This window comes from Oratosquilla oratoria, chromosome 30 (genome assembly GCF_046742065.1).
Source record: "Oratosquilla oratoria isolate Oo_2021 chromosome 30, ASM4674206v1, whole genome shotgun sequence".
NCBI lineage: Eukaryota > Metazoa > Arthropoda > Malacostraca > Stomatopoda > Squillidae > Oratosquilla > Oratosquilla oratoria.
This window is the reverse complement of record NC_134806.1, coordinates 7,243,505-7,271,266: the sequence shown is the minus strand read 5'-3', so window position 1 is coordinate 7,271,266 and position 27,762 is coordinate 7,243,505. Positions and strand designations below refer to the sequence as shown.

Here is a 27,762-nt window from a genome sequence, read left to right as displayed (position 1 = left end):
CAAGAATGCTTAAAACATGTTAGGATTTTGTTCAGCTAAGAGGAACCTTCTCTGCAATTAAAAAAAAAAAATCAGAACCCCCAGTTTTGTATTTTATAATGGCTAAGTGTTGGTGAGCTATGGCCATTGTCGTTATCACTTGCTTTCCATTTCCTTCCTATTGGTTGAATTCCAAAGTTTATCACCGCAATTACTTGTGTTATGAAGACATGCTTTAATTTCCTGTTTCCAAATCTGATAAGACTGACTTTGCTGAGCTTAGTGTGAAGTGTTGAGCAACTGATAACGCAATTTGATAAGGCATATGAGATATAGTGCCGCTTAGTCTCGCACAGTGTGGTTGTGATACCGTTAGTGAAAACGAGGATCAGTGTCCCAAGCGGTAACATTATTTGTTTAGTTTCATTTAGCAGGTGTGATACTATAGCTAGTCGATGGCACTTCTAGAACATGGGTTTGAAGGTAAACGCTAACAACTATGTTAGATCCCACAGGGAAAAGTAGGGCGGTTGGTAATTCTGAATGCGCCTTGGATGAATTTTACTGGAACTCTGAACCTTGCAAACAGCAAGCAATCCCAAAAGAACTTCCAAACATTAATTTTTTAAACAACTTTTGATAAAATGATATAAACAGACAAACAAATAAATAATAACTAGACGATAAATAGAACAATCTCGATCAAATAAAACAGGAATTGCACCACAAGGAAATGGTTATCTTTTCATGACATCAGGGCCCTCACATGGGGGGGGGGGGGGCTTATACATGAGGGCGACACTTTGAGAGGGGCGGCAATTCTAGCCTGGACTTGCCCCCCCCACAAAGCTGACAAAATAATGATAATAAAAAGAGGTCAAAGGACCCTTGAATATTTTACCGTAATCGACGATTTCTGCGTTAGAATGAACGAAATATGAAATATTTTCTTTTATCCTTTCTGTAATAGTGACATTTATTTTTCTAACATCTGTTTAATTATTTTGCAAGCCAATAGTTAAAATGTCTATTTGTTTATCCATGCTCAGCAAATGTATCTTTTATTATGTATACTGGTATCCCAGAGTCACGTCCCACAAATTAGGAACATAGGCAGCAAGGAATGGTGGAGAAGGGAAGTGATGATGGCGGGAGAGGGGGGATTGAGAACTTTGCCTCGGGGCGGCAGTTAGGCATGTAAGGGCGCATGACTTAAGTGTTTGAAACCTAGTTCTAAGTTCAGTTCATTGGCGAGTTCAGATTGCGCATGCTCCCAACTAATCCCCTAAACAACATGAAGTTTGATTAAAATCAGGGCTCCTCTGGGGAGTTTTTGCCCAGATTAGGACTTTTTCATTAATTCAGTGACAATCTGGTGATTTTTTTTGTTTGGGGGGGGATATTCTGGGGGATTCTGGTCGTCTTTAGTGATAATATAGGGATTTACAGCTATTATTACTATCCTAATACTTAGAATTATTTCTTGGCGTTTATTAAATGGCAATGCGCAAGCGAACATTGGATACCGGAGTCAACAACATAAAAAAAAGTATGAAAAGTCTTTTTTTTTCATATTTTGTTGACTGGGGAAATGTCAAAGTGCTAATGCTTGGCATTTATATTTCTTTATAGATTCTAATTTAATATTTGTTAGTTATATAACTTGATGAAAATCGCTCTAATCTATCTCAGCTGCTAAGAAATCTCATATATCTCTTTCATTAAAAACATGATGGAAATTTTCTTATCAGAAGAAATAATCAAACATTATGTTACTGATTCATTTTTTGTCTCGAGGGAAATCATTGTCAAAAAGAGTTTTTTTTCAGTAGTTACTGTAATGGAATATTTGCATAATGATAGAAGATAAACTTCTGAATACTCAAAATTTTTTTTTTCTTATAATGCAATTATTATTATTATTATTATTATTATTATTATTATTATTATTATTATTATTATTATTATTATTATTATTATTATTATTATTATTATTATTATTATTATCGTTACTGTTATCATTATTGTTGTTATTGTTATTATTATTATTATTATTATTATTATTATTATTATTATTATTATTATTATTATTATTATTATTATTATTATTATTATTATTGTTTGTGTTATTATTATTGTTGTTATTGTCGTTATTATTGTTATTATTATTATCGTTATTATCATTATCGTTATCATTATTATCGTTATTATTATCATTATTATTATTATCATTATTATTATTATTATTATTATTATTATTATTATTATTATTATTATTATTATTATTATTATTATCATCATCATCATCATCATCATCATCATCATCATCATCATCATCATCATCATCATCATCATCATCATCATCATCATCATCATCATCATCATCATCATCATCATCATCATCATCATCATCATCATCATCATCATCATCATCATTATTATTATTATTATTATTATTATTATTATTATTATTATTATTATTATTATTATTATTATTATTATTATTATTGCTTATTCATTTATCTATCAATTCTTGTTTATTTATTCTGTTTATTTTATTTATTTATTTATTTATATCTTATTTCATGATCATATTCATATACAGGCGTATGTCAAAAGCGAAAATCTCGATATGATAGGAGTAACCGAGACATGGTTAAGTGGTACAGAGTTCGAAGCTGAATTTAATATTGCGGGATTTAAACACTTTCATCAGGATAGAAACCACAAGAAAGGTGGGGGGTGTTCTGTTGTACGTTAAAAACTATGTTCATGCTTGTGTTTTAGAGAAAGTGAAACAGGATGCATATGATAGTTTGTGGGTTGAGTTAACCCAAACAAATGGACAAAAAATGAATGTAGGTGTAATATATAGACCAAAGACATTATCATAAGCAGACGACAAACTGTTATTTCAAGAACTGTCTAGTTTCTGCAACCGGGATTTATTGATAATGGGTGATTTCAATTTTACTGACATTGATTGGATGACCCTTGAACATGGCCATATAGGTAGTCGCTTGATTGATTTTCTTGGTGACAATTACTTAATTCAGCATGTAAAAGAGCCCACAAGATATGGAAACTTACTTGATCTATTGATCACTAGCCGCGAACGTATGCTAACTGATGTAGAAGTCGGTGAAACTGTTGCAAATAGCGATCACAACTAAGTTAGATTCGATCTCCTAATTTTTTTTAGAATAGATACTTGTGTTTCTAAAATACCCGATTTCAGTAAAGCTCAGTTCATAGGACTACGTCAGGAGCTTCAGCTTACAGATTGGGAGGCAAAATTAAGCGAAAGACCTGTAGATCAGATGTGGGAAATATTTCAAAATACACTCACTAAGATGATTCATACTTACATTCCTTTTAAGGACAGGCGTCCCCCAAATCAGGCTCGCCCAAAGTGGCTCGACAAAGAAACTGAAAAAAGTATTGCTAAAAAGAAACAGGCTTATAAGAAATATAAGTGCTCGGGTGCATCTAATGACTATGAAAGTTATGTATCAATACAAAAGAGACTTAAAAAAGACAATAAAAAGAAGAAAACGACAATACGAAATGAACATCGCTGATAAATCCAAAGAGAATCCCAAAGAATTCTATAGTTACATTAGAGATAAAAAGGTTTTTTAGGAATCACATTGGTCCACTATTATCTGCTGACGGTCAACTTGAATATTCAAATGAAGGAATGTGTAATATCTTAAACAATTATTTTAGCTCAGTATTCGTAAACGAAACACCTCAAAGAGAACTCCAAACTGAAACCTGTGAAAAGCCTAGGGTAAACTTACTCACCACGGTAAATATAACAAAAGAAAAAAATAAAAGGTATATAGAGAAACTCAAAGTTAATCAAACACCAGGGCCTGACGGTTGGCATCCAAGAATCTTAAAGCAAATGAAAAATGAGATTGTTGTTCCATTAGAAATTATTTTCAAGAAATCTATCATATCCGGAGATATCCCAAGAGAATGGAAGCTAGCTAACGTTACTCCCATATTCAAAAAAGGTGACAAAAAGAAGCCAAATAACTATAGGCCTATAAGTTTGACTTCAATCGTAGGAAAAATAATGGAAACTATCATCAGAGATGCTATCGAACATCATTTAGAAAGTAACCGTTTGATAAATGATAGCCAGCATGGTTTCAGACGGAAACGTTCTTGCGTGACTAACTTACTCGAATTCTACAACACAGTTATCTCGAATTATGACAAAAGAAACAATATAGATTTAATACATCTAGACTTTGCAAAAGCTTTTGATACCGTCCCACACGAAAGACTACTTACTAAATTAACTTCGCACGGAATAAGTGGTAGCCTATTAAGTTGGACTAGTAATTGGTTGAATGATCGAAAACAGAGAGTTGTTTTAAATGGAAAAAAATTCTAGATGGAAAAATGTTACAAGTGGAGTTCCTCAGGGTTCCGTTCTGGCCACTTCTATTCATAGTATATATAAATGATATAGACCATGGACTAAAATCTACTGTTTCCAAATTTGCTGATGATACAAAACTGTGCGGAATGGCAAATGATCACTTAAATCAATTAGATATTCAAGAAGACTTAGATAAATTACAGCAATGGTCTGAAAAGTGGCTAATGAAATTTAACACAAGTAAATGCAAGGTAATGCACATAGGTAAAAATAACAGCAAGTATGATTACAAGTTATTTGGAAATTCGTTAACAAAAGTGGATAGTGAAAAAGATCTCGGCGTAATTATCAGTAACGATCTCAAATCATCCAAGCAGTGTATTTCAGCCTCTGAGAAAGCAAATAACATTCGAGGACTTTGCGCGATCTTTTGATTTCAAAAGTCCATCACTCATTAACAAGCTATATAAATCGTTAGTTTGTCCACATTTGGAATATGCTGTTTCCGTATGGTCACCGAATCTCATTAAAGACATTGACAGACTGCAAAAAGTACAACGGCGAGCCACAAAACTGATTCAAAATATAAAAAGAAATAATACGAAAATCGACAAAAACATATGAATCTGTTTTCCCTAAAAAAGCATAGACTCAGAGGTGACTTGATGCAGGTCTTTAAAATTCTAAAGGGAATTGACAACATCAAAAGTGACAAAATTTTCACATTGAATGAGAATCAGACAAGAAACAATGGTCTCAAACTGTCCGGAAATAGATTCAATTTGGAAGTAGGTAGAAACAACTTCGCCAACCGTGTAGTTAATGAATGGAATAAACTTCCTGCACAGGTAGTGCAATGTAGTTCAGTTCGAAGCTTTAAGAATCATTTAGATAAACACCTAAGGAAGATGCTGTAATGATTATAATTTATTTCATATTATTTGTTTTTGTTTTGTTATCATTTGTCTGTTTTGATTTTCATTTATTATTAGTTATATGTCAATTCATTATTATTTACTATTTACCTGTTTGTTTATTATCTAACTATACCTATGCATTTATTTATGTATTTTATTTGTTATTTACATTATTATAGTTTTTATTTATTAATTTATTATTATGATTTTTTTTCGCATCCGACCTAGATATGGACCAAAAGGTCTCCTGTCGGCATGCTCAACCTTTGTAATCCTTTGTAATCCTTATTTAATCTAATTTAATTTAATCTTAATTTCATTTATATATTCATTTATGTTTTTTTTTCTTATACTGTAAGTACATCTATGTGAAAATTTGTAAACTAGGAACTTTTTATCCAATCTAGGGATTTTCAGCACGAATATAGGGAATTGATCTCCCTTTGTAGGAGCCCTGATCAAAATGTTTGCTTTCTACAGAAGTTATTGACGTGCCAAGAACTTCAAGTGAAACATTGTTGTTGATTTTACCAGAGATCTTACTTAAATTGTAATGTTATGATCTAAAAATGCACGAAGAATGGCTTTTCATATAACGCTGACAAGTAGCTTACAACTATGGGCTCTACAAAATTCGTACAGAAATGTTACCACAGAATTAGAACTTCAAGCACTACAAGGGTCAGGCGTATTCACGATACAGGACTCAGAGCCTTCATTGTCAGCCATGTTGGATAGCTCGAGCCTAATCCTAGTCGTGGCGCCACAGAATCTCACACCCATAGTTTTGGTTCACTCTGAACTAGACTCGCAATGTCTACATGTATCTGCGCGCGAGAGGTGTGGGGCTAAACATTGGCCGTGATCTGTCATTGTCATAATTAATGATAATCTAATTTTACGGAACTTTTGAGATTTGCGTTACACTTTTGATACGAAAAATGCCACACAGTTGTTGTGTTATTGGTTGTACACCTACCATACTTCTCAGGGATTTCATCTCAAACACATTTAAACTCTTCTCTTATGTTCTATGTTTCTGTCCCACACAGTGCTGTCGATACAGTCACTCCTTCATACAATCTCCTCTTAGCACCCATTCCCAAATGTCTATTTCTCATTACATTTTTTAATCCCCCAAGGCATTTACTCGCTTCTTTCAATCTACATTCTACTTCCACCTCTACTCCTCCCCTTCCTGCCACATTCGCTCAAGTACTTAAATATATCCACTTCCTCTAGTCTCTCTCCCTTAATACTCACTTCCAACTTACTGCCACCCTCTCCCCTTGTAAATCTCATAAACTTACTTTTACCCACATCTATCTTCAACTTTCTTCTTTCACACACCTTCCCAAATTCTGTCACTAACTTCCTAACTCTGATCCTGCTAAAAGAGCAGTTTCGTTAGTAAACAACTGGTTTATTTCCCATTTTTCTCCATTTTCTTTAACCATCTCCAATCCCTGACTCACTACCCTTGCATTCTCTTGCACCACCCCATCCATGTATAAATTGAACAGCCATGGTGACATGACACAACCCTGGCGAAGTCCCATCTTTACCTCAAACCACTTACTCTCTCTATTTCTAATTCTAACATAAACTCTACTACTCTCGTAAAAAATCTTTACTATTCTTAACAGCTTTCCTCCTATCCCATATATCTGCAATACCTCTCATAGTATCTTCCTGTCTACCCTGTCATAAGCCTTTTCCAAATCCATAAAGGTCCAAAAACACCTTTACTTTTCCTAAAACTTTCTGATATATCTGCCTTACCACAAAACCTGATCCACGCAACATCTACCTGTCCTAAACTCACACTGTTCCTCACAATTATCACCTCTGTTCCTCTCCTGATCCTCTCAAGCAAAACCCTCCCCTAAGCCTTCCCAACTACACTCAACAAACTGATTCCTCTGAAACTACTAGTCGCATTTGTCCCCTTTTCCTTTATAAAGCGGGACTTTACAGGCACTCCTCCAGTCCTCCAGCACTCTCCTTCTTTTAGACAAACATTAAACAGCCTCACCAGGCAGTACACCATCACTGTACCTCCTTTCTTTTCTTAGACACTCCGCATGGCACCCATCTAACCCAGGTGCCCTACCTGCTTTCATCATTTTAATAACTGCTTTCACCTCATCTTTACTTATTTGTCCTCCATTGTCCTCATTCATCACTGTTATTTTCATTACGCTTCCCACTGCAACTACCTTTTCCTCCCTATCCTCTTTCACACTTAACAACTGCCTAAAATATTCTGCCCATTTTCCTCTTACTGGTGTCTCTTCTATTATCATCTCTCCATCAGCACCTTTTACCTTTTCTTCTTTACTTGATTCGCCTCCTTTTCCTCTCTTAATTCCCTTCCAGAAATATTTGTATTACTTTAAAACATTTCTGTCATACTCTTATCCCTGTCTGTGGATAAATTTATATAATTGTTGGATCTTTTCTTGTGAGATAGGGCTTATTCCAAATGTTGGGTCTGTACATGTATAAAGTCTTGCAACAGATGTATTTATATTTTTGGGGGGCGGAGACAATATTTCTTTGATCTGGAGAAATATATTGCACTGATAGGATCTGGATTGACATTTTTCCTGGATGCCTTCCAGGAATAAAGTTGGCTGGTTCATGCGGCTGGCTCGTTTAATTTGAAGTGTACTGCTGCTTCCATCTTGAAGAGATGTGCTGCCACACAAGCTTAGCTCCCATGCACGTACAGTTTCCAGTGAGATCCCAACCATCAGGCTTATTAAGAAATACCCAAGCCTTATACAGTACTGTCTTAACACCTTGGTGTTGACCATGTAGTATTTCTTTTCATTCTACAGGTACTACCTAGTCAATAACTGGTGGCCAGTTGTCGCATTATTTGTGTTACCACTTGCTGATGTATAGGACTGGTAGATGAGAGAGCGCGGAGCGCTGACTGAGAGTCACAGATGAATTTGTCAAAATAGGGTTCAGTGTCTCTTTCCTCCTGATAATCTTTACCCAAATAGATTCTGTCCTCACCTCTTCCTCAATCAATACGTTGATAATAAATTTAGTTGTGTTTTTAACGAAAAGTTCTACCTCTCCCTCCCCCCCTTCCTGCCTACCCTATCCTTGTAAAGTAGTCTATATCCCTCTATCTCGATTTCCGAAAGGAAATTCCTATCTGCCATATTGATCCAGAATTCAGTAAAACCTATGATATCAAATCCCATTACGCACACTTTGCCTCTCAACAAATCAATTTTATTCATTACACTTTTACTGTTTGTATAGTAAACATTGTGTTTACCTGTTCAGGTGATTCTTTCAGTCCCTCTCCGAGCTGTTTTTCTTGTCTAAACTATTTTTTGATACTTTTTTCCCGACCCCTACACATTCTACTTCCCGCAAGTGATTCAGCAAGGAGCAGAAAACCTTTGAGTGACAAGTGCACTCCGTCAATTGTATATAGATAATTCTTATAGTAAAAGTTATTTCAAATATCGATAAATGCCTATAAATTGGTTTTACAATTATTTGACAGCATACAATTCATTGTAACAGCCTTAGAATGCCACATGCCACAAACTGTAAGCCTCGAAAGGATTCCACATATAAGAGGAACTCCACTCTTTTCCCTAATCTTGTTTAACGCATCCCAAAACCGTGCAAACACTTCCTCACTTGCTAACTTTCCTGTACTCAGATAGACAATGCATGCTTCGACCTTGTCGTTAACACCACTTATCCCCCCACCCCCGGGAAACACACCTGTGCCCAATGTTTCCTATCTTTGTAACGCATGGCCCTATCTAAATACCTCACTTGGCTATCCCCTCACAACTAAAATTTTACCTGTGGGCTGTGGGCAGGGATTTAGCGAATGCCCTCCTCTTCTTCTCTTGCACCTCCATCGCCTCTTGTTGCAGTCCTGCTAGAGCAGCCCTGTGCAACCTGCGGCCCAAGGGCCGTCAAAGGCTTTCATTGCGGCCCTTTCTCCTAAAAATAGATAAGCTATAGTGCGGCCCTCAGAGAGAGAGAGAGAGAGAGAGAGAGAGAGAGAGAGAGAGAGAGAGAGAGAGAGAGAGAGAGAGAGAGAGAGAGAGAGAGAGAGAGAGAGAGAGAGAGAGAGAGAGAGAGAGAGAGAGAGAGAGAGAGAGAGAGAGAGAGAGAGAGAGAGAGAGAGAGAGAGAGAGAGAGAGAGAGAGAGAGAGAGTGTTACCAACTAGAGCCCACCGAGAGTTTGAATAATTCATATTCTTGTGTACCAATTTCACCATATTTTTTCTATTTCGTTCACAAAGATACATATTTTTTATTATATTAGAACAGAAAATAACATATTACTTGAAAATTTTAATTATTAGATTGAGTGATCCTTGGCTGTCTGTTTATGAGTCTGACACGTATGATTCACGTATTGTAGTATGGTACGTGTGTAATCATCCCAGTTAACCAATATTAAGTAATTATTTATGATTGTACATTATAATAATAAGGTACGGTAGCCTTTCATTTGCTCATTTATAGTAAGGAAAATACATTTGTTTCAGACAATTCTTATTTTTGTGATCCCAATTTAAATAAAATCAGTAACAAACTAATTATCGATCTTTATCAGTATAATCTCACATGATATGTCTTCGATCGTAAGCACCCCTGTGCTAGAGCTCGGAACGAGTTCTTGCACTCAGGCGGACCTAATGAGACCTTTCTTCCATCCCCTGTATTTTACTGGTCACTGTTTTCCACACACTATCAGCTGATTTCATAAACGGATTTTCGTCCACGTTTTGGGCAGAGCGAAGAACTCTATTCTCATCTCAAAGGCTCGCAATAGTCTCTTCTAAGGCTACAATTCTACTACGTAAAGATTGAGCACCTCGATATTATTCACTGTAACACAATCACTTCCCATCTCTCTGTTCAGAACAGCTGTCCCAACTTTCCCAGCGAGACCTGACCAGATTGACGACCACTGTCTAAATGACGATCTCTGCCCAAAAAGAGGTGACGCTGTCGCTGTGATCAGATCAATAAAGGAGTGGGTAAATTTTACAGGGGTGATATTTTATCTTGGGACGGGAGAGCGAAACGAGGGCACAGAAAAAAAAAAAAGAATAACAGATAAATAAAAAGACCAGGCGCTTGAGGGATATCATGAAACACAGCTTTCCGTAAAACTAAATAATTTTCTGGAACATCCTATAAATGCTGCGTCCTTCCAAGCCACAAGCCAGGGCGAGAAGATATGGAGGACCAGCAGTTCCAAAGGAACAGAAATGTTACACTTTGTCAACAGCGCCAGCGGTGGGGTACCCAAAGCGATGTTGTTATACAATAGCGAACTGCCTGCGACACACCATCTCCTGGTTTTGCCTCGAGGCTTAATCCTGAAGCCTTTCACACAGATGGTTATGGCTGCAAGGCAGCAGAAAATGTGGCAGGTAGTAATGAGTTACGTGTTACCATTTCCAGGGATACACCTGCAAATGACCTATTATAAGATATATTTTCATAAAAGATCATAAATGAATTTAGAGCCAAGTATGATCAGTGGAGGCAGACTATCGCACAAATATAGCTATTTTCCGGTACATTACAACAGGGGTGATTTGATACAGGCCTTTAAGATTCTAAAGGGAATTGGCGACATCAGAAGTGACGAATTTTTCACACTGAATGCGAATCAGACAAAAATAATGATGTTAAACTGTCACGAAGTAGATTTAATTTGAAAGTTGGTAGAAACAATTTCGCCGTGTAGTAAATTAATGGAATATACTTCCTACAGAGGCAGTGCAGGGTAGTAGGCCTACAGTTCGAAGTTTTAAAATTCATTAGAACACCTAAGCAATATGCTGTAATGCCTGTCATTTATTATTACTATTTTTTTTATCTATTTTTATTGTTTATTTGTTCATTTATATATCTATTCAATTATGATTATTATTTATATATTTATCATCATTTATCATTTATTTGTTATTAGTTATCATTATCTATTCATTTATCTAATTATTTGATCTATTTGTCTATATATATATATATATATATATATATATATATATATATATATATATATATATATATATATATATATATATATATATATATATATATATACACTTATATATTTCACATCCGATCTAGTTATGGACCAAAAGGTTTCCTGTCGGTATGCCCTTTCTTTGTAATCCTTTATAAATGCTGCCAGGCAAAAACATGGCATCCGGAAACAACGGCAAAAGGAAATGAAAAATGGAGTATTTTGTTGGAAATAGCGTTTCTATCCTCGAGGACAATAACGGATTGAAGAAGTTGAATCTTAGAGGTGGAAATGAAAAAGATAGGCACGTAGCAAATTGAAGGAATATTAGAAATTAAAAGTGATCAATATTAATTTTTGAGCGGAGACAAGTTTCCAATCATGAAAAAATGCTGAGTGACTTGGTCCGAAGGGATGTCAGAAGTCCTAATACTGACTGCAAGCAGTCGATACCCTTCCGGGGAAGGGGCGTGAAGGGGTAATCGAACCAGAAAATTAGATGAATAAATGGATAAGTTGATTTATCAATAAAGTGATCAATAGTTACGTAGATAAATAAACAAATAAATAGATAAATAAAAACAACGAGAAACAATATACAGTATAGCATAAAGAAACGCTTGGTTTGAGTCGAATCTTTCAAAAGGATTGTGTTACCCTAGGACTATTAAGAATAGATAGGGAAAGCAACGAGTATTGGATAATCCTTCCTGTGAAATACACACTCACACTCATATACATATATAGACCTACATAGGAGATGGAACTTTTTTCATGAAACCTTGGAGGAAGTCCCTCAACTGAAGAAAATCGTATGGTGGTAGCAAACGAGACGAATATGAAATTCAAAGGATTAACTGACATCGGGCCATCCGTTTTGCGGTCGAGTTTTCTGTGGCTGAAAAACAAAACAAGTAAAATAAAAACAGAATTTTTCTTTTTTTAGAACACGGATATCCGTATTAAAGGGCCAGAAACAGAGATCAACTCTTGTCACCATGAAGCTCGGTAGATGGGTCGCGGCGACAATCGTCGTCCTGCTGGCAGCTGTCGGGATAAGCAAGACAAAGGCAGGCGAAGTCAAATCAATTCTCTGCGATGACATGAAGGCCATCTGCAAATCGCAGGGAGTCTTAGAGGTACGGCAATTCTATCCCTCTCCCAATTGTTACTTTTTCTCTCTTTAAGGTGGTGTAGCCTAGTGTATTTTTTCTCGTCTATTCGCTTTTATCGTCGTGGCTATCCCTCTCTCTTCAGAGGATGATGGTCTTCGTTCTGGTCTGAGTGTGGTTATTTGTGCACCCGAAGGTGGCTGATAAGACCAATTCGGGCTTTGAAGGCTCTCCGCATGTTGGGCACGTTGTTCCTTGCGGGAGATCTGGTTTCGGTTGGAGTTGCCTCTCCTTCCTCCTTCGCTTTTCTTCCAACTCTTCATATAGGTTTGTTTCGAATGTTGTTGTTCCTTCGCGAATGGTGGACCTACAGAAGTTTCGGTCTCTTGCATTTTCTTCCCAGTTGTTGAAGTCGATGTTACACTTTTTCACCACAGTATGTAAATCACGTAGTGTAATGATAGTTGGTGGGGGAGGGGGGCGCCAAGAAACGAAGTGGCGAGAGGGGTAAACCAGTTCTTGCTGTCGGTCCTTACTGTGGAGGTACTGTGTCTTGCTGCATTACCTCTGACCACAGGGGACAGGGGAGACCATTCACCAGAAGATAAGACGGGGGGATGAGTGGATTTTTGGATGGTTGTAGCATGGGAATATGGTGGGAGTATATTTTGAATAGGCGACCTTTGTAAGGAGGAAAGATCATTTGATATATGTAATATGTAATATAACACGAGTATGATACAATATTGGTATGATATAGTATAATATAATATAATATATAATATATGATATAATATAATATAGTATAATGTAATATAATATATATAATATAATATATGATATACAATATATAATATAATACAGTATAATATACATATACCAAAGGCTTTTTTCCCCTTACACGGGGGGTAGCCAAAAAGAAAAAGGCATAGAAATCACTCCCTCCCATTTCATTTCCCATATATTCCACTCCCCTCCCTCCTCTTATCTTGGCACCTCCTGGATGACGGGTCATCCCTGCATCCTGTCCACTGCCCTGGGTCAGAAGCAGTGTCGCAAGACAGCACATCCACAGCAAGGCCGCTTCATAAATTCGGCGACCCCCCCCCCTCTCCGTCCCCCCATGCAGGAAAGGAGAAGACGGGGAGAAATCCCTTCAGGCTGCGTAAATTTTTTTCTCATACATACTTCCTCACCCCCCATCCCCCACCCACTCCCCCTCATGCATCACAGCCTCATCTATACACAACCCTTCTCCATTCACCCCTATCTTCTGTCTTCTCCCGTCCTTCCTCTACAGACATTCCTCTCTTTTGTAAAGCTCCTTTCACCCCATCCATCCATCTCATCCTAGGAAGCCCCCTCATATTCACTCCTTCCACGGTAAGTGCAAAAGTACTTTTATGGCCTTTCAACCCCTCTTCACAACGGCGGGCATCAGAGATGCGGTATATCAGTGCCGCATATAAGTGTATATATATATATATATATATATATATATATATATATATATATATATATATATATATATATATATATGCTAGCACCTAATCAGTATGATCGAGCTGATTTCACTGATTTCAAACTCCATTCACAACCACAGCCATCCAACATAAGAAAAAGAAAATCACATGAAGCACTTCTTACCATGCTTACAACCTTACCAAGCAGGATTAAACCACTGTGGTGAGGTACAAAGGCTGCATCGTCCTTCAGGGGACCTCAGTGGAGATCCATCTCAGCTGCGTCAATAATGGACGGAATAACTTCATTCATAGTCTAAAATAAGATACGATAGTATAGTATGATACGATATTAGAGAATCTATTAACTAGTAAATAGCGTTCTTGAATAAGGCGCGTGAGGTCATGGTATAAGTTGCTCCAATTAGTGTGAGGCACTTTCATGGGTTTCCAACCTCTCCCTGGAACTTTGGGCATCAGAGGTGCGAAATACCAGTACCGCATTTCATTGTAAGCACGTTGTCAGTATGACCGAGCTATTTACACTAGCCTTGAACTGCAATCACAACCACAGTCATTGTAATATGTTAATGACTGTGTATAGTGCATTCCTTACTATACACTAAACTACCATAGTGGGGTACAGAGGGGACTTTCATTTCCCTAGGGACAGGCCGTTCCTGCACTGAAGCAGGTGAACCTCACTTGCACATACACACACGCGTGCGCGCGCACTGTGTGTGTGTGTGTGTGTGTGTGTGTATTTACCTAGTTGCATTTACCTAGTTGCATTATACGGGAAGGGAGCTATGCTCGTGGTAACCCGTCTTTGTATCTCTCAGCATCAAGTTTTTTCTTAAAATATTGAATAGTGTTTGCACACACTGTTTCTTTATCTAATTTGTTCCAAGTATCTATTACTCTGTGTGGGATGCTATTTTTTTTTTTCAGATCTCTTCTGTAATTATCTTTTTTTTAGTTTCTTTTCGTGTCCTCTTCTTTTTCCATTGTCCTATTTCAATAAATCATTCTTATCTAAGATTTCCATTCCCCTTATAATTCTATAGATAGTTGGTCTCCTCTTCCCCTTCTTTGTTCCAGAGTTGGTAATTCTAATTTGGACAGTCTTTGTTCATATGTCATTTTGGAAAGAGTTGGTGTCAGTTTTATTGTTGCTCTTTGTATTCTTTTTATTTTTTTTTTATATTGTTTTTGGTACTGGGTGTCCATAGTGTTGCTGCGTACTTGAGTTTTGGTCTTACTAGTGCAGTTATTTTTTTCATAATTTCCTCGTCCAAATAGGCAAATGCCACTTTCATTGACCTCAATAAATTATAGGTTTCTCCGACTATTTTATTAATATGCTTATCCGGTGTCAAGTCTTTGCTGATCATCACTCCAAGGTCTTTTTCCGAGTTTACTTTTTTGACCTCTTCTTCACCAATTTTATAATCTCTCGATATTCTGTTTTTACTTTTTTCCAAATTCCATTATACTACATTTCTTGATATTGAATTTTACTTCCCACTTTTGAATCCATTTCCAGATCTTGTCCAAGTCTTGTTGTAATGAGTTGCAATCCTCCTCCGTTTTTAGTCTCTTTAGTATTTTTGCGTCGTCTGCCAAGAAATTCATATAATACTCTACTCCTTCATCCATGTCATTTATGTATATGGCAAACATAATCGGGGCCAGTACTGATCCCTGCGGGACACCATTTATCATTTCTTCCCAATTTGAGAATTTATCTCTAATTACTACTCTCTTTTTCCTCCCAGTCAGGAAGTCTTTCATCCATTCCAATAATTTTCCTCTGATGCCACCTATTAACTCTATCTTCCTTATTAGTTTATTGTGTGGTACCTTATCGAATTCAGTATAGTTTTTTTCTTCCAAATGTTTAACCCATCTATTTTTTGACGACCTTTTCGCAAATTTTTGCTACTGTGCTTGTCAGGGAGACAAGTCTGTAATTTGATGAGTCTTCCTTGTTTCCTCCCTTATAAATCGGTACAATGATTGCATTCTTCCAGTCCTGTGGCACTTTTCCTTCTTTAAGTGAGAATTTAGTTATATTGTATATTTTATCTGTTAATTCTTCCATGCATTCTTTCAGTATTCAATTTGCAAATCCGTCTGGACCATGTGATTTTCTGACGTCAATGGTTTTGATTTGGTCGCTGATTTCCTTCTGTTACAATTATTTCTTTCATTGAGGGGGATGTCTCTATTTCCTCACAGTTAGGTGGGTTTTCTATTGTGAATACCGATTTGAGGTGGTTGTTCATAATTTCAGCCATTTCCAGTTCTTCTGTATATTCATATTTACTTTGGCGCAGCTTTTCTATTTTTTGTTTGTCTTCAGTTTACCATTTACATATCTGTAAAATAGTTTGGGTTCTTCCTTGCATTTTTCTATTCTTTTCATAGTTTCTCTTTTTATCTCTGCGTATTTTTACATAATCATTTCTTAGTTTGATGTACATTAGCCATTTGCTTGTTTTCTTGTCTCTTTTCCATTTCTTCCAAGCTTTGTCTCTTTTATCCTTAGCCTCACTACACCTTTTGTTGTACCAGCTTTTTATGTATGTTCTTTCCATTTTTTGTTGTGGTACGTATTTATTCACTCCCTCATTATAAATTTCTTTTAGTATATTCCATTTCTCTTCCATCCCTGTTTCTTCATTTAGGATTTTTTCCAGTTCGCGTTGCGAAAGAATTTTTTGAGTTTCTCAAAATTTGTTTTGTTGTACATTAGTCTTCCTATTCTATGTTTATCATTTCTGCTTTGATCCATTTGCTCTTTCAACTCAAATTCTATTTGTACATGGGCACTTTTTCCTATCGGAATTTTGTAATCTATTTTATTGACAATTTCAGGTTCTGTCGTGAGTATTAAATCCAGCCTTGATGGTTCTTCACTACCTCTGTATCTTGTATTTTCACTTTATCCACCGAGTCATTGTGTATTCGATGGTCATGTCGAGCAGGACGTTGCCCCAGAGTTCCTCTACGCCCTTCATTGTCATTTCCTCCCAACATATTTCTTTTGAATTAAAGTCACCCACAATTACTGTATTTCCTCTGTCCTTCAGTATATCAGTTAATTAATTTTTTGTATCTTCTAATATTTTGGAATGATCGCTTTCTGTCCAGGACTGTGTTTTGGGGGTCACATACACCACTACAAATTTCTACTCTTCATATGTTTGCTTTCAACTTGTATCGTAATTGATTCTACAATATTTTTTCCTTCAGTTACTTTTATCTGTGTGTATGCATAAACGATAGTTGTTGGTAACATGGCTGTTAGTATATGTCTAGGGCGGGTCTTCCAGTATTCATTAAAGTTGTCATTCTGTTGAAATGACAGTAACATTTTTGAGTGCCCTTTCATCTACCTCAGACTAAACATGATATTTTTTTTTCTTCTGATATGCAGCTCAACCCCGCGGAGACCTGCAAGGATGGCGTCGTACTGAAAAACATTACCACCTGCAATTGTGGATTCTATTGTATAAATCCTATAGGTAAATTAAAGAATCTAATTTTTTTTTTTTTTTAAGTGAAACTATAGGCAATTCACTCAATCTCAGTCGATCCTGCGTTTTCGGTTGGCAGCCCTGCTCACCCTTCCCCCGCTGACCTGGCTGAAACCTCAAGCTTCCTAGACATATATTTCCATCTCGATAGTGCAAAGAAATTATAGCGAGTATAAGAAAAGGAATATAATTTTCATGTCTATACAGCCTTTTACTTATTATCGCTGTGTCCAGTCATTATGAGGCTGGTTGTAAAATTTAACATATCTTCCATGATATAGAATAGTCATGAATATGACTGTGCTTTCACATACCCCATAAAGCAGTGGTTCTTAACCTGTGGGGAATGGCGGAGTTGCCAAGTAGGGAATGACCGGTCGGACAGAAGAACCAGTCTTTTTTTTTTTTTTTAATCGATGTGTTTTTGTTTCTTTTTGTTTGTTTCTGGTGTCTTCTTGTCACATTTCGTGAATTTGTAAATATACAAATTCGATTTTAACCCATGCAGTGTTTAGTAACTAAACACTGCATGGGTTAAAATCGAATTTGTCAAAGACCGATGCTGTGGAGGGAAATGGAGAGTTGGCTCACTAAAAAGTGGGGAATTGGAGAAAAAAGGTTAAAAACCCCTGCCATAAAGTGACACATGAAAGAGAAAATGGAAGGTTTATATAATTATCTTTTAATACCGGACGGGTGGCGGGAAGCACAGCGTCTTGACCCACTCCTTACCTCCCTCCACCCTAATCAATCTCATGAGTCAAAATTGAACATGACTTGAATACATACCGCTCATGGTTTTTCGCATCTCGGTTAGTGTACGACCTTCATCATTTCATTCATTATTTCTCGAGTCTTTGAATACGGTGGATCAAAGTCTTGTGTTTAAGCTGTAAAAAAAAAAAAAAAAAAAAAAAAAAAAAAAATAATATATATATATATATATATATATATATATATACATATGTATATAATATATATATTATATATATATGTATATAATATATATATATATATATATGTATATAATATATATATATATACTATATATATATATATATATATATATATATATATATATATATATATATATATATATATTCCAGACGAAAAAATGTGGCCACAGGATAGCAAAATGTCCGGCAATGACCTAGACCTGGCGAAAACTGGGAATATGATTTTCATCCTTCACTGTTCTGCTTGTAGCCATTCCCATACACCCCAATATCTCTTTCTCGAATGACTGTGGGAATCCGGTGGCCGCATGTCTTCTGCAATATACCTGATTCCTTGACTCCATTGATGTAGATTGGTTGAATACTTTTAAGTATAGTTCCATGTTAGTAGTTGCCATAACATGGGTTTGTTAATCTTGTCTCCATTACAAACCGCCATACTCTTTTCAGAGGAAAAGGAAAAGTGCTTCAGTAGAGTATATGTAGATATGCCCGATGAGATATGTGGCTGGGGATTGGAGTGCATCGATAAAACTACAGGAACAGGTGACCGCACCTGTGGCAAAAGTAAGTTTAATCCATTGACACTAAACTATTCTTAATTCTGTTAACATGGTTTTATACTTTAAGATTTTTGCTCCGGCAGAGGACTGGCGATTTTGTCCATATGAAGGGACGAACTTCGGCCTGAAGATGGTCTACGTTAGTCAAAATCAGCTTCGAACAAAATTATCTTTACATGTTCAGGGGGTTAAGTCACGAGAGAAACACCAGATAATTCACTATGATATATAAGTAAAATGCAGTATGTAACCACAAAATTCATATTACTATATAAAGTATATGATAATGGCCTTAAGTGAAGGAAGAAACACAGGATAACTCATTATGATATAATAGTACAATGCAGTATGTCAAAAGCGCAAAGTTGGAAGTCTTTCATGCTAGATAATGTGGTCATATCTTGTAAAGAGATATTCATATGAAGCTGTAGGATAATGCAGTCAGTCAGCAAGTTCGTCTCTGTCTATCTGGACGTTGCAACATCTGAAGAGAGACGGCCCGGGCCTGGGGCCGCAGAACTTTTTCCCTTTGCATGGGGACTACCAAGGTCTATATATACCAGGTCTAACCACTTCCGACCGAATTTCGAGGGTGTTGGCACAGCGGGCCCGTGACGTCACCGGGCTGGTCAAAGTGGGGTTCGCGCACCCCATCGCTGTTAGTTGTAGCTGGTTCTTTGCTTGGATATGTTGCTGCCTCCGCTCGCACCGCTCCACGCAATTAGTTATATTCTGGTGGTTTAATGACACCAAGTGAGAGTTTTTTGTGTGATCTTGAGAAAATGGCCAGAAATCACTAACACCAGGAACAACTCCACAGAGAAATTAACAACGCAAATCTGTACATATTTGACATTGCCTCAAGAGGTTATTCCTTTTTTTTTTTGTAATGACACGCATGTTTTTTAGAATGCGTAACCTAAATAGAAATCTAAGACTTCACAAGAGTGAAAAAAGGAAATATTCTAAACTAGTCAAATAAAAGCTATTACCTGTTATTTCGGTTTTGATATTCCATTGTGTGTGTGTGTGAGAGAGAGAATGTTTACGTACAAGCACACACTAATCATTATCATCATCTTTGACGTCTGCTCCCAGGAGCTCCCACAGCGAGATGACCACGGCAGAAGAGCTTCCATCTCTATCCAAACACACTCTCCTTGCCTGTTCAAGATCTCTCAATGATCTTTCACACCTCTCACTGACATACTCCCGCACCCTATCCCTCCATCATTTTACTGGAGGTCACCCTTTATCATTCCCCCCTCTATCTCACATACATCCTCTTGGTCATCCTACTCTCTTCCATTCGCTCCATGTGGCCAAACCACTTTAACGTCTATCTCTACCTCTTCAACCACTCTACATTTCTTCCCCTCGCCTTTGAGACCCATTGGAAAAAGCTCATACACACTTTCATTACTCATTCTATCCATTCTACTTACACCACAAGCACTTCTCACATAACTCATTTCCACTGCCTGCACTCTAGACCTCTGACTCTCATTCCAAAGCCATGTTTCAATTGCATATGTGAGGGTTGGTACTATTATTGCATTTCTTAAATCCCTCTTGGCCACACACTCGTACTAATGAATCACAATTTTTATGAGGAGTCCCAGCAGCGACAGGTGTAGATATAACACACACACACACACACACACTGATAATAATAGCAATGAGCTAGAGAGAGAGATAACGGGGGAAAATATAATAATTCCAGTCTTCCTTAGCGTTTCAGTTTTCTTCAGTGTTTCACAAAGAGAAAACAGAAGCAGCCCGATGATGTCAGAAGCTGCGCAGAACTGCTCAAATGGGTAGACCTGGTATACGAGTATATAGATCTTGGGGACTACTTTGTCGCATTTGTGATCGTTAAGGTGGTGGCACACTAAGCACTTCTTGCTACCATGCTACTCGTTTTTGGTACTTGCTTTGCTAGCAAATTCTTGCATATCCGTCACACAGGGAATGTTTTGCAAACGAGTCTTACTGCGGTTGTAAAAGAATAATATTATTTTCATGCTTTAATAATGTGTATAGTGACAATTAGAAATAGAGGATAAAAACTTGCGTATAAACAATAAAATGCATGCTCAATTCTATTTATATTTCATACATAAACCCTAAGAATGGTGGCTCACTTGAGCACTAAAGTGAGTAACAAATTTGCCGTTTGTTTTCCAAGCAAGTTATTCAGATTTCCTTTACAAAATAGAAAACATCTTTTTTGTTATTGATAAAATTAATAATCAGATAATGTTGGCATTATAGAAAAAATGTGGTATCGATCTGTGGCATTTCCTTGTTTGTGCAAATTGTTTTAATGTAAGAGACAGTCCACTTCTTTCCTTGATGACTCGAATACTTCCAGACCTCCAAAAACCTTGTATCAATGCATCTGTACAATATGAAACAACTGGTATCTTTAACCCTGGTGAGTTGCGACCCAACTGTGATGGTGAAGGCAAATATGCAGGCAGACAGTGTACAACAGGAGGCACGTGAGTATCAATGCACTATTTAGTCTAGTGAACGTTTTGAGACCAGCGATGACAGTTACATAAACGGTAGGATAGCTGTATGCCTATTTTTTGGAAGTCATCGGTAACAACCTGTACCGGCCATTCATGCTATTATTGTATGTTTGCATATGTAAACATTCAAGTTACCTTGTGTGTGCACGAAAGCATGTAACTAAATTCAAATACTGTATTTGATGGCTAGTAAGACGCGCTTAAAAAATCTCAGGAAACCAGTCTGCGTCTTATAAGGTCAAAGCTCAGCTTTGGGGAAGTGGCTGATATTGGGGCGAGTAGTACTACGAGTGGAAAAATATTTCTTAAGATTCAGTTTTTGAGGTGAGAGAAATCACAATGGGTGCAAAATAAATCTAAAATATTTAGCCATGTATGGCATCCACCTCAAGGTTTCCCAGTTAGGACATTTTTTTTCCCGAGGATTTGAAATTATTTTTTATTTTGTACGGGTCGCCCCCTATATGGGGACGACCCATACTGGGTGTTGTGCGACATGTGCAATTTAATTGACACCACATATTGCATATAAGATATTAGTTCATTGAACTTAAAAGCACATATTTGAAAAAAAATCAGATTTCTCGGGCACTATTTTCTGTGGTATGCTATTTTACCATTATCTCAACAAATGAACACTTTTTGTAAAGATTTATCACTTACATTACAAAAATAAACGAACAAAAATATTTCTTTGTCAAGGCTCGTGCCGCTTAAATTGTTTTTATCGGCTTAAGAAACCTGCACAGCGAAGCTATAGCGATAATCCCATACCACACTCCTCGTCATATGGCCACTTCCCGAAGGTTGAGTGTGGTTGGAATTTTCCGCCAGAATCATCAGAAATTTAAAATTCCTGCCTCTGTGCAGGCATGCGCATTGTCGACTCAACCTCCCCCTCCCTTCTTAGCCGGCTCGCCTGAGTCGTCACTTCAATGAGAAATGAAGGCTTCGCCTGTGGGAGGAGGGAGGGACCCTAAATCTGTGCAGGTTTCTTAAGCTGATAAAAACAATTTAAGCGGCACGAGCCGCGACAAAGAAATATTATCGGCTGAAAGAAACCTGCACAGCGAAGCTATGCATTAGACGAGGACAGGTGAGAGGAGAGGTGAAGCCTGATTCAAACCGTTATTACGTGTGTCTTTCCTTTGGGAGACTTATTCATTTTATCACTCAGTAGAGGGGAGAAAAGAAAAGTCAAGTACCCGCACCGAATAATGTGACATGCACAACATTGCACTGTTCATACAATGCGTAAATTATACGAAAATCGTATCCTGTTCAGCGGTTCCTGGGCCCCTCCCCACTCCTCGGTCGCCCTTTGCCCCCTCCACCCACCCACCTTTTTTTTTTTTTTTTTTTTTTTTTTTTTTTTTTTTTTTTTTTAAGATGAGAGGGGTGGAGCCGTTTCCATGGCGACACACGGGACAGGGGCGACCGAGTGGTAGAGACACCGTGTCCCCAAGGGAGTCGTCGATGTCCAGCCCCTAGGTCCCGCACCCGCTCCAGAGTGGGTGGGGAGAAACGCCAGCGATGCCACGAAGTCCCTGATGCTGTGGGCGTGCGGGGCATGGCCCGGGTCGGCTCTCTCCAAAATGCGGCAAAGCAGGTGCGCCCGGGACCTCGGGGTTAGGGGAATCCTAAATTTCGAGTTGTAGAAGAGATGATCCTCAGAAATCTCTTCCGTGTGCTCCATGTAGTCTTCGAACGCACGGACCGGGCGCAGCGGTTGTGGGCGTCCTCCCTCCCGGAAGGATTGTATTCTGAGAGGGCCAATCATGTCGTCCGCTCGGCCGTTCCTGGCCAGGAATGTTGGTGATGGAGAGAGGGTTAGGGCCGAGCTGTCCTCCTCCAGTTTGGAGAAGGACGGGTGGCGGGTGCTTACCGCCAGCTGTGAAGCCCTGTAGTCCGTAGTCAAGGCGAGCAGAAAGACGACACGTTGAGGGAATTGTTCTTCCTCCACAATGGCCTTTTCGAACGCCAGGTATTGCAGAAGACGATGCAAGGACCAGGCCAGGACCGGTTGATGTCTCGGCTCTCTCGAGGCGCTGATCCCCTTCATTAGAAGGGTTCGCGCCCTCTGTGGCACTCGGATGTTCATGCCAAAGCGTAGAGGATCAGTGAGGGCTGTATAGTGAGGCAAGATAGTCGCCGGTGCCCTGTTGGTGGAGTCAGCCAGCCAAGTCAGGAAGTCCAGAACCGTGCTGGCGGAGATGGTCCCCATCGTGTGTCTCCGAAGGCAGTTCCGAAATCTCCGTCCGCAGGACCCACACTGCCGCACTGAGGACGGAAGGTGAGCTCTGAGCATCTTGTCTGCTGCCTCTGTAGAGAAGAGTTGGCTGAGAGCTCCCCGTAGAAACTCCAAGTATGAAGTTGAAGTGACGCTTGGAGAGGTGCGGTAAGGCTGTTGGCTAGGCAGGCTGACCCCAGTAGAAGGGGAGAAGGGCCCCATCTCATTAGCTCCCCGAACCACGGCTGGGTTGGCCAGTAGGGAGCTATCAGGAGGACCTGACCCTTGAAGGACCTGAGGGTCTGCATCACCTCAGGAGGACCTGTGTCGCTGGAAGAGGAAAATGAATACGTACTTCCAGCTGTTCCAGTCCTCCGTGAAGGCGTCTGGGCCTCCTGTGCGTGTCCTTTGGATGCAGGTGAGGTAGAAGGGGAGCTGGGTCGTGTTTGGGGAGGCAAACAGGTCCACCTCTGGGGTGCCGTAGCGGAGGGAGAGCGACTCGAACACTTGTGGGCGTAGTTGCCACACCACGGAGGTCTCCTGAAACCTGGATAGAGCGTCCGCTCAGTCGTTCTCTCGGCCCGGAACATACTTCGCCGAGAGTGATATGGCCCTGCGTGATGCCTCGGCGAAGATGTCTTCCGACAGGGCTAGGAGTGGACCTGGTCGGGCCGTACCTTGCCTCTGCACGCACTGTACTGCGGTCACATTGTCTATGTCCAAGCGGACGCTCATGCAGGAGGATTCGGGGTGTCGCTCGAGTCATTCTTTCACCACTATCAGCTCCCGAAGGTTGATGTGTAGTGACCTTCTATCTTCCGACCATCCCCGGCAAGCTTGATGTCTCCAGCTCGACTGGAAGCCCCACCCCATGTCCGAGGCGAGGCGTCCGCCGCTCCTGCCATTCAAGGTGGGGGCGGGGACTATGGGACCGAACGGCGTAGGGCCCCCGACCGAAGCCAGGGACGCAACAAGCTGTGGAGTGCTGAGGGTACCGGCCCGGGCAGGTCGCGCGGGAGCAGTATGCTCCTGTCGACCTCCCGTACCAGCCGTCGGCGCCCCAAGCGGCTCAGTGGAAGGGCCGGGGTCGCGAAGTTGAGGCAACCGCCCCCCCCCCCCGGAGTGCTGACCGGACCTGAGCCACCGACACCATATTGAATCGCAGGGCTTTCAAGAATTTGTTCAATGCGCTCAGGTTCATAGCCAGTCTCGTTTTTCCTGGGCCTTTTTTGGTATGGTAAAGAGAATCAAATTAGTAGGGCAAGGTGGATCCCGATCCCCGGAGGGTGTAGTGAAGTCACAAAATCGATTGTAGAACGTATAACAGTATACATGCGAGGCCGAGGTCGTTTTCGAGCGACCTCGTCCGTGGGCGTTAGTCAAGAGGCTTCGTCCTGGGTGAAGACGTTCCATGAGCGTCTCCCGCTAAGACGGGCCTGGACCCTCGGTATGTATCCAACTCACCCCAAGTCTTCCCGCGGGAAGTCCTCGAGGCCCGTGGCGAGCGTCCTCATCCAATAGTGTTCTATGGCAGTTTGTGACGTCTCATCACCCACAAGCTGACTTCCATATGTTTAATACCTAGTGACATTTGATTATACTGTGACGTCACCGGATTTCATCATGGCGTCATAGGATCGCCTCGTGACGTCACAGGGACACAAACTGACGTCATAGGACTACATCGTGACGTCATTTTATCACATAATGACGTCATCTTATCACACCGTGACATCACTTTATTGCATATTGACGTTACCTGGTCACATCGTGAACTATTATCACATCGTGGCATCATGTAATCATATCGTGACGACACCAACAAAATGACGTCACAGGACCCCCATCGTGACGTCATATGTTTTCATTGTAATTCCACTGGACCATACAGTAATTTTACAGAATTAGTGATGCCACAGGGTTACATCACGACGTCACAGGGTCACATTGTGATGTCACAGTATCACGTGACGTCACAGGATCACATCACGGCGTCATAGGATCACATCGTGATGTCACAGAAACACATCGTGACATCCAAGAATCATATAGTGACTTCAAAGGATCACTGACGTCACAGGATCACATGATATAGAGAGGTGTCATTTCCTGGGTGCCTGGACAGCCTAGTAGGGCGGAGTCCAGATCGAGACGTCAAATGATGTCATTCAGGTGATGAGAGGACCCCGTACTGAAGAGCGTTTCCACCAGGCGAGACCCCCTCTTTGCTGAATAAAATCCCTCGCCGCTACACAAGGGGGATGTATGTAAGGTCACACCATGAGAAGGGGCGGATCTCGTAAGAGTCCGTCGTGGTAGGAGGATAAGGTAAAGATGAACGGAGGTGGTCCTTCACCCCGTCCCCCAACCCGACGGTCGTCTGATTGGGGGGAGGGGGTTCCTCATGAGAGGGGCCTTTCAGGGACGGAAGGAGGGTGGTGCCGTGACCGGGATGTGGAGGGTGTGGACGAGCTGAGTGTCCTAGGCCTCTTGGGAGAGATAGAACTCTTTCTCGAGCGGGACTTCCTGTTGGGTCTACGTGAGCGGCTCCGGGAGGAAGGTGGGCTCACGGACCCGCCCGAAAAGGCAAGCCGAAAGGTGTTAGAGGGCCACGGCCTGAGTCTTGGCTTTGGCCTGGGCCTGGGCCTGGCCCTGAGCCTGGGCTTCGGCCTCGGCCTGGACTCCGGCTTCGGCCTGGGCCTGAGCATGGGCCTGTGCCTGGTCCTGGGCTTCGGTCTGGGCCCGGGCCTGGGCCTCGGCCTGGGTCTGAGGCCTCGGCTTCGGCCTGTGCCCTGGCCTGGGTCTCGGCCTGGGTCTGGACCTGGGGCTGCCGAGAGGCCTGATGACCCTCGGGGGCGCCACACTCCGTACCATAAGACACGTCCCCCTGCCCTCCGAGAGGACCCGGGTTGTTTACCAGGGACGACTCGGAGACGGGGACGGATTGCGAGCGTATAAGGTCAAAGTCTACGCCTAGGGCCTGACGAAGCAAGCCGTGAGGCGTTAGAGGACCATTGATGGTCGGAGGTATGGGGCTGCCGAGAAGCCTGATGACCCTCGGGGGCGCCACACTCCGTATCATAAGACACGTCCCCCTGTCCTCCGAGAGGACCCGGGTTCTTACCACGGACGACCCGAAGACGTATGGGGAACGGATAACGAGTGGAAAAGGTCAAAGTCTACGCCTAGGGCCTGACGATGGAAGCCGTGAGGCGTTAGAGGACCATTGATGGTCGGAGGTATGGGGCTGCCGAGAGGCCTGATGACCCTCGGGGGCGCCACACTCCGTACCATAAGACACGTCCCCCTGTCCTCCGAGAGGACCCGGGTTGTTTACCAGGGACGACTCGGAGACGGGGACGGATTGCGAGCGTATAAGAGCAAAGTCTACGCCTAGGGCCTGACGATGGAAGCCGTGAGGCGTTAGAGGGCCATTGATGGTCGGAGGTATGGCGCTGCCGAGAGGCCTGATGACCCTCGGGGGCGCCACACTCCGTACCATAAGACACGTCCCCCTGTCCTCCGAGAGGACCCGGGTTGTTTACCAGGGACGACTCGGAGACGGGGACGGATTGCGAGCGTATAAGGTCAAAGTCTACGCCTAGGGCCTGACGATGCAAGGCGTGAGGCGTTAGAGGGCCATTGATGGTCGGAGGTATGGCGCTGCCGAGAGGCCTGATGACCCTCGGGGGCGCCACACTCCGTACCATAAGACACGTCCCCCTGTCCTCCGAGAGGACCCGGGTTGTTTACCAGGGACGACTCGGAGACGGGGACGGATTGCGAGCGTATAAGAGCAAAGTCTACGCCTAGGGCCTGACGATGTAAGCCGTGAGGCGTTAGAGGACCATTGATCGTAGGAGGTATGGGGCCGCCGAGAGGCCTGATGACCCTCGGGGGCGCCACACTCCGTACCATAAGACACGTCCCCCTGTCCTCCGAGAGGACCCGGGTTGTTTACCAGGGACGACTCGGAGACGGGGACGGATTGCGAGCGTATAAGAGCAAAGACTACGCCTAGGGCCTGACG

General features: G+C 40.8%; 1 protein-coding gene across 2 annotated transcripts in view; it reads left to right on the top strand.

Annotated features, from left to right (window-relative positions):
• The first annotated feature begins 276 nt into the window (after positions 1-276).
• The window catches only part of LOC143041002 (uncharacterized), an 82,945-nt gene continuing 55,459 nt past the window's right edge, over positions 277-27,762 (top strand). Inside the window, exons 1-5 of one of the 2 annotated variants that reach the window (XM_076212525.1) lie at positions 277-382; positions 12,276-12,468; positions 17,347-17,434; positions 18,853-18,969; positions 21,340-21,469. In XM_076212525.1, the coding sequence (XP_076068640.1) occupies positions 12,328-12,468; positions 17,347-17,434; positions 18,853-18,969; positions 21,340-21,469 (476 nt within the window). In that variant the 5' untranslated portion in view covers positions 277-382; positions 12,276-12,327. Of the gene's footprint in view, positions 463-12,275; positions 12,469-17,346; positions 17,435-18,852; positions 18,970-21,339; positions 21,470-27,762 lie in introns of both variants that reach the window. The other variant, XM_076212526.1, reaches the window with a different exon arrangement.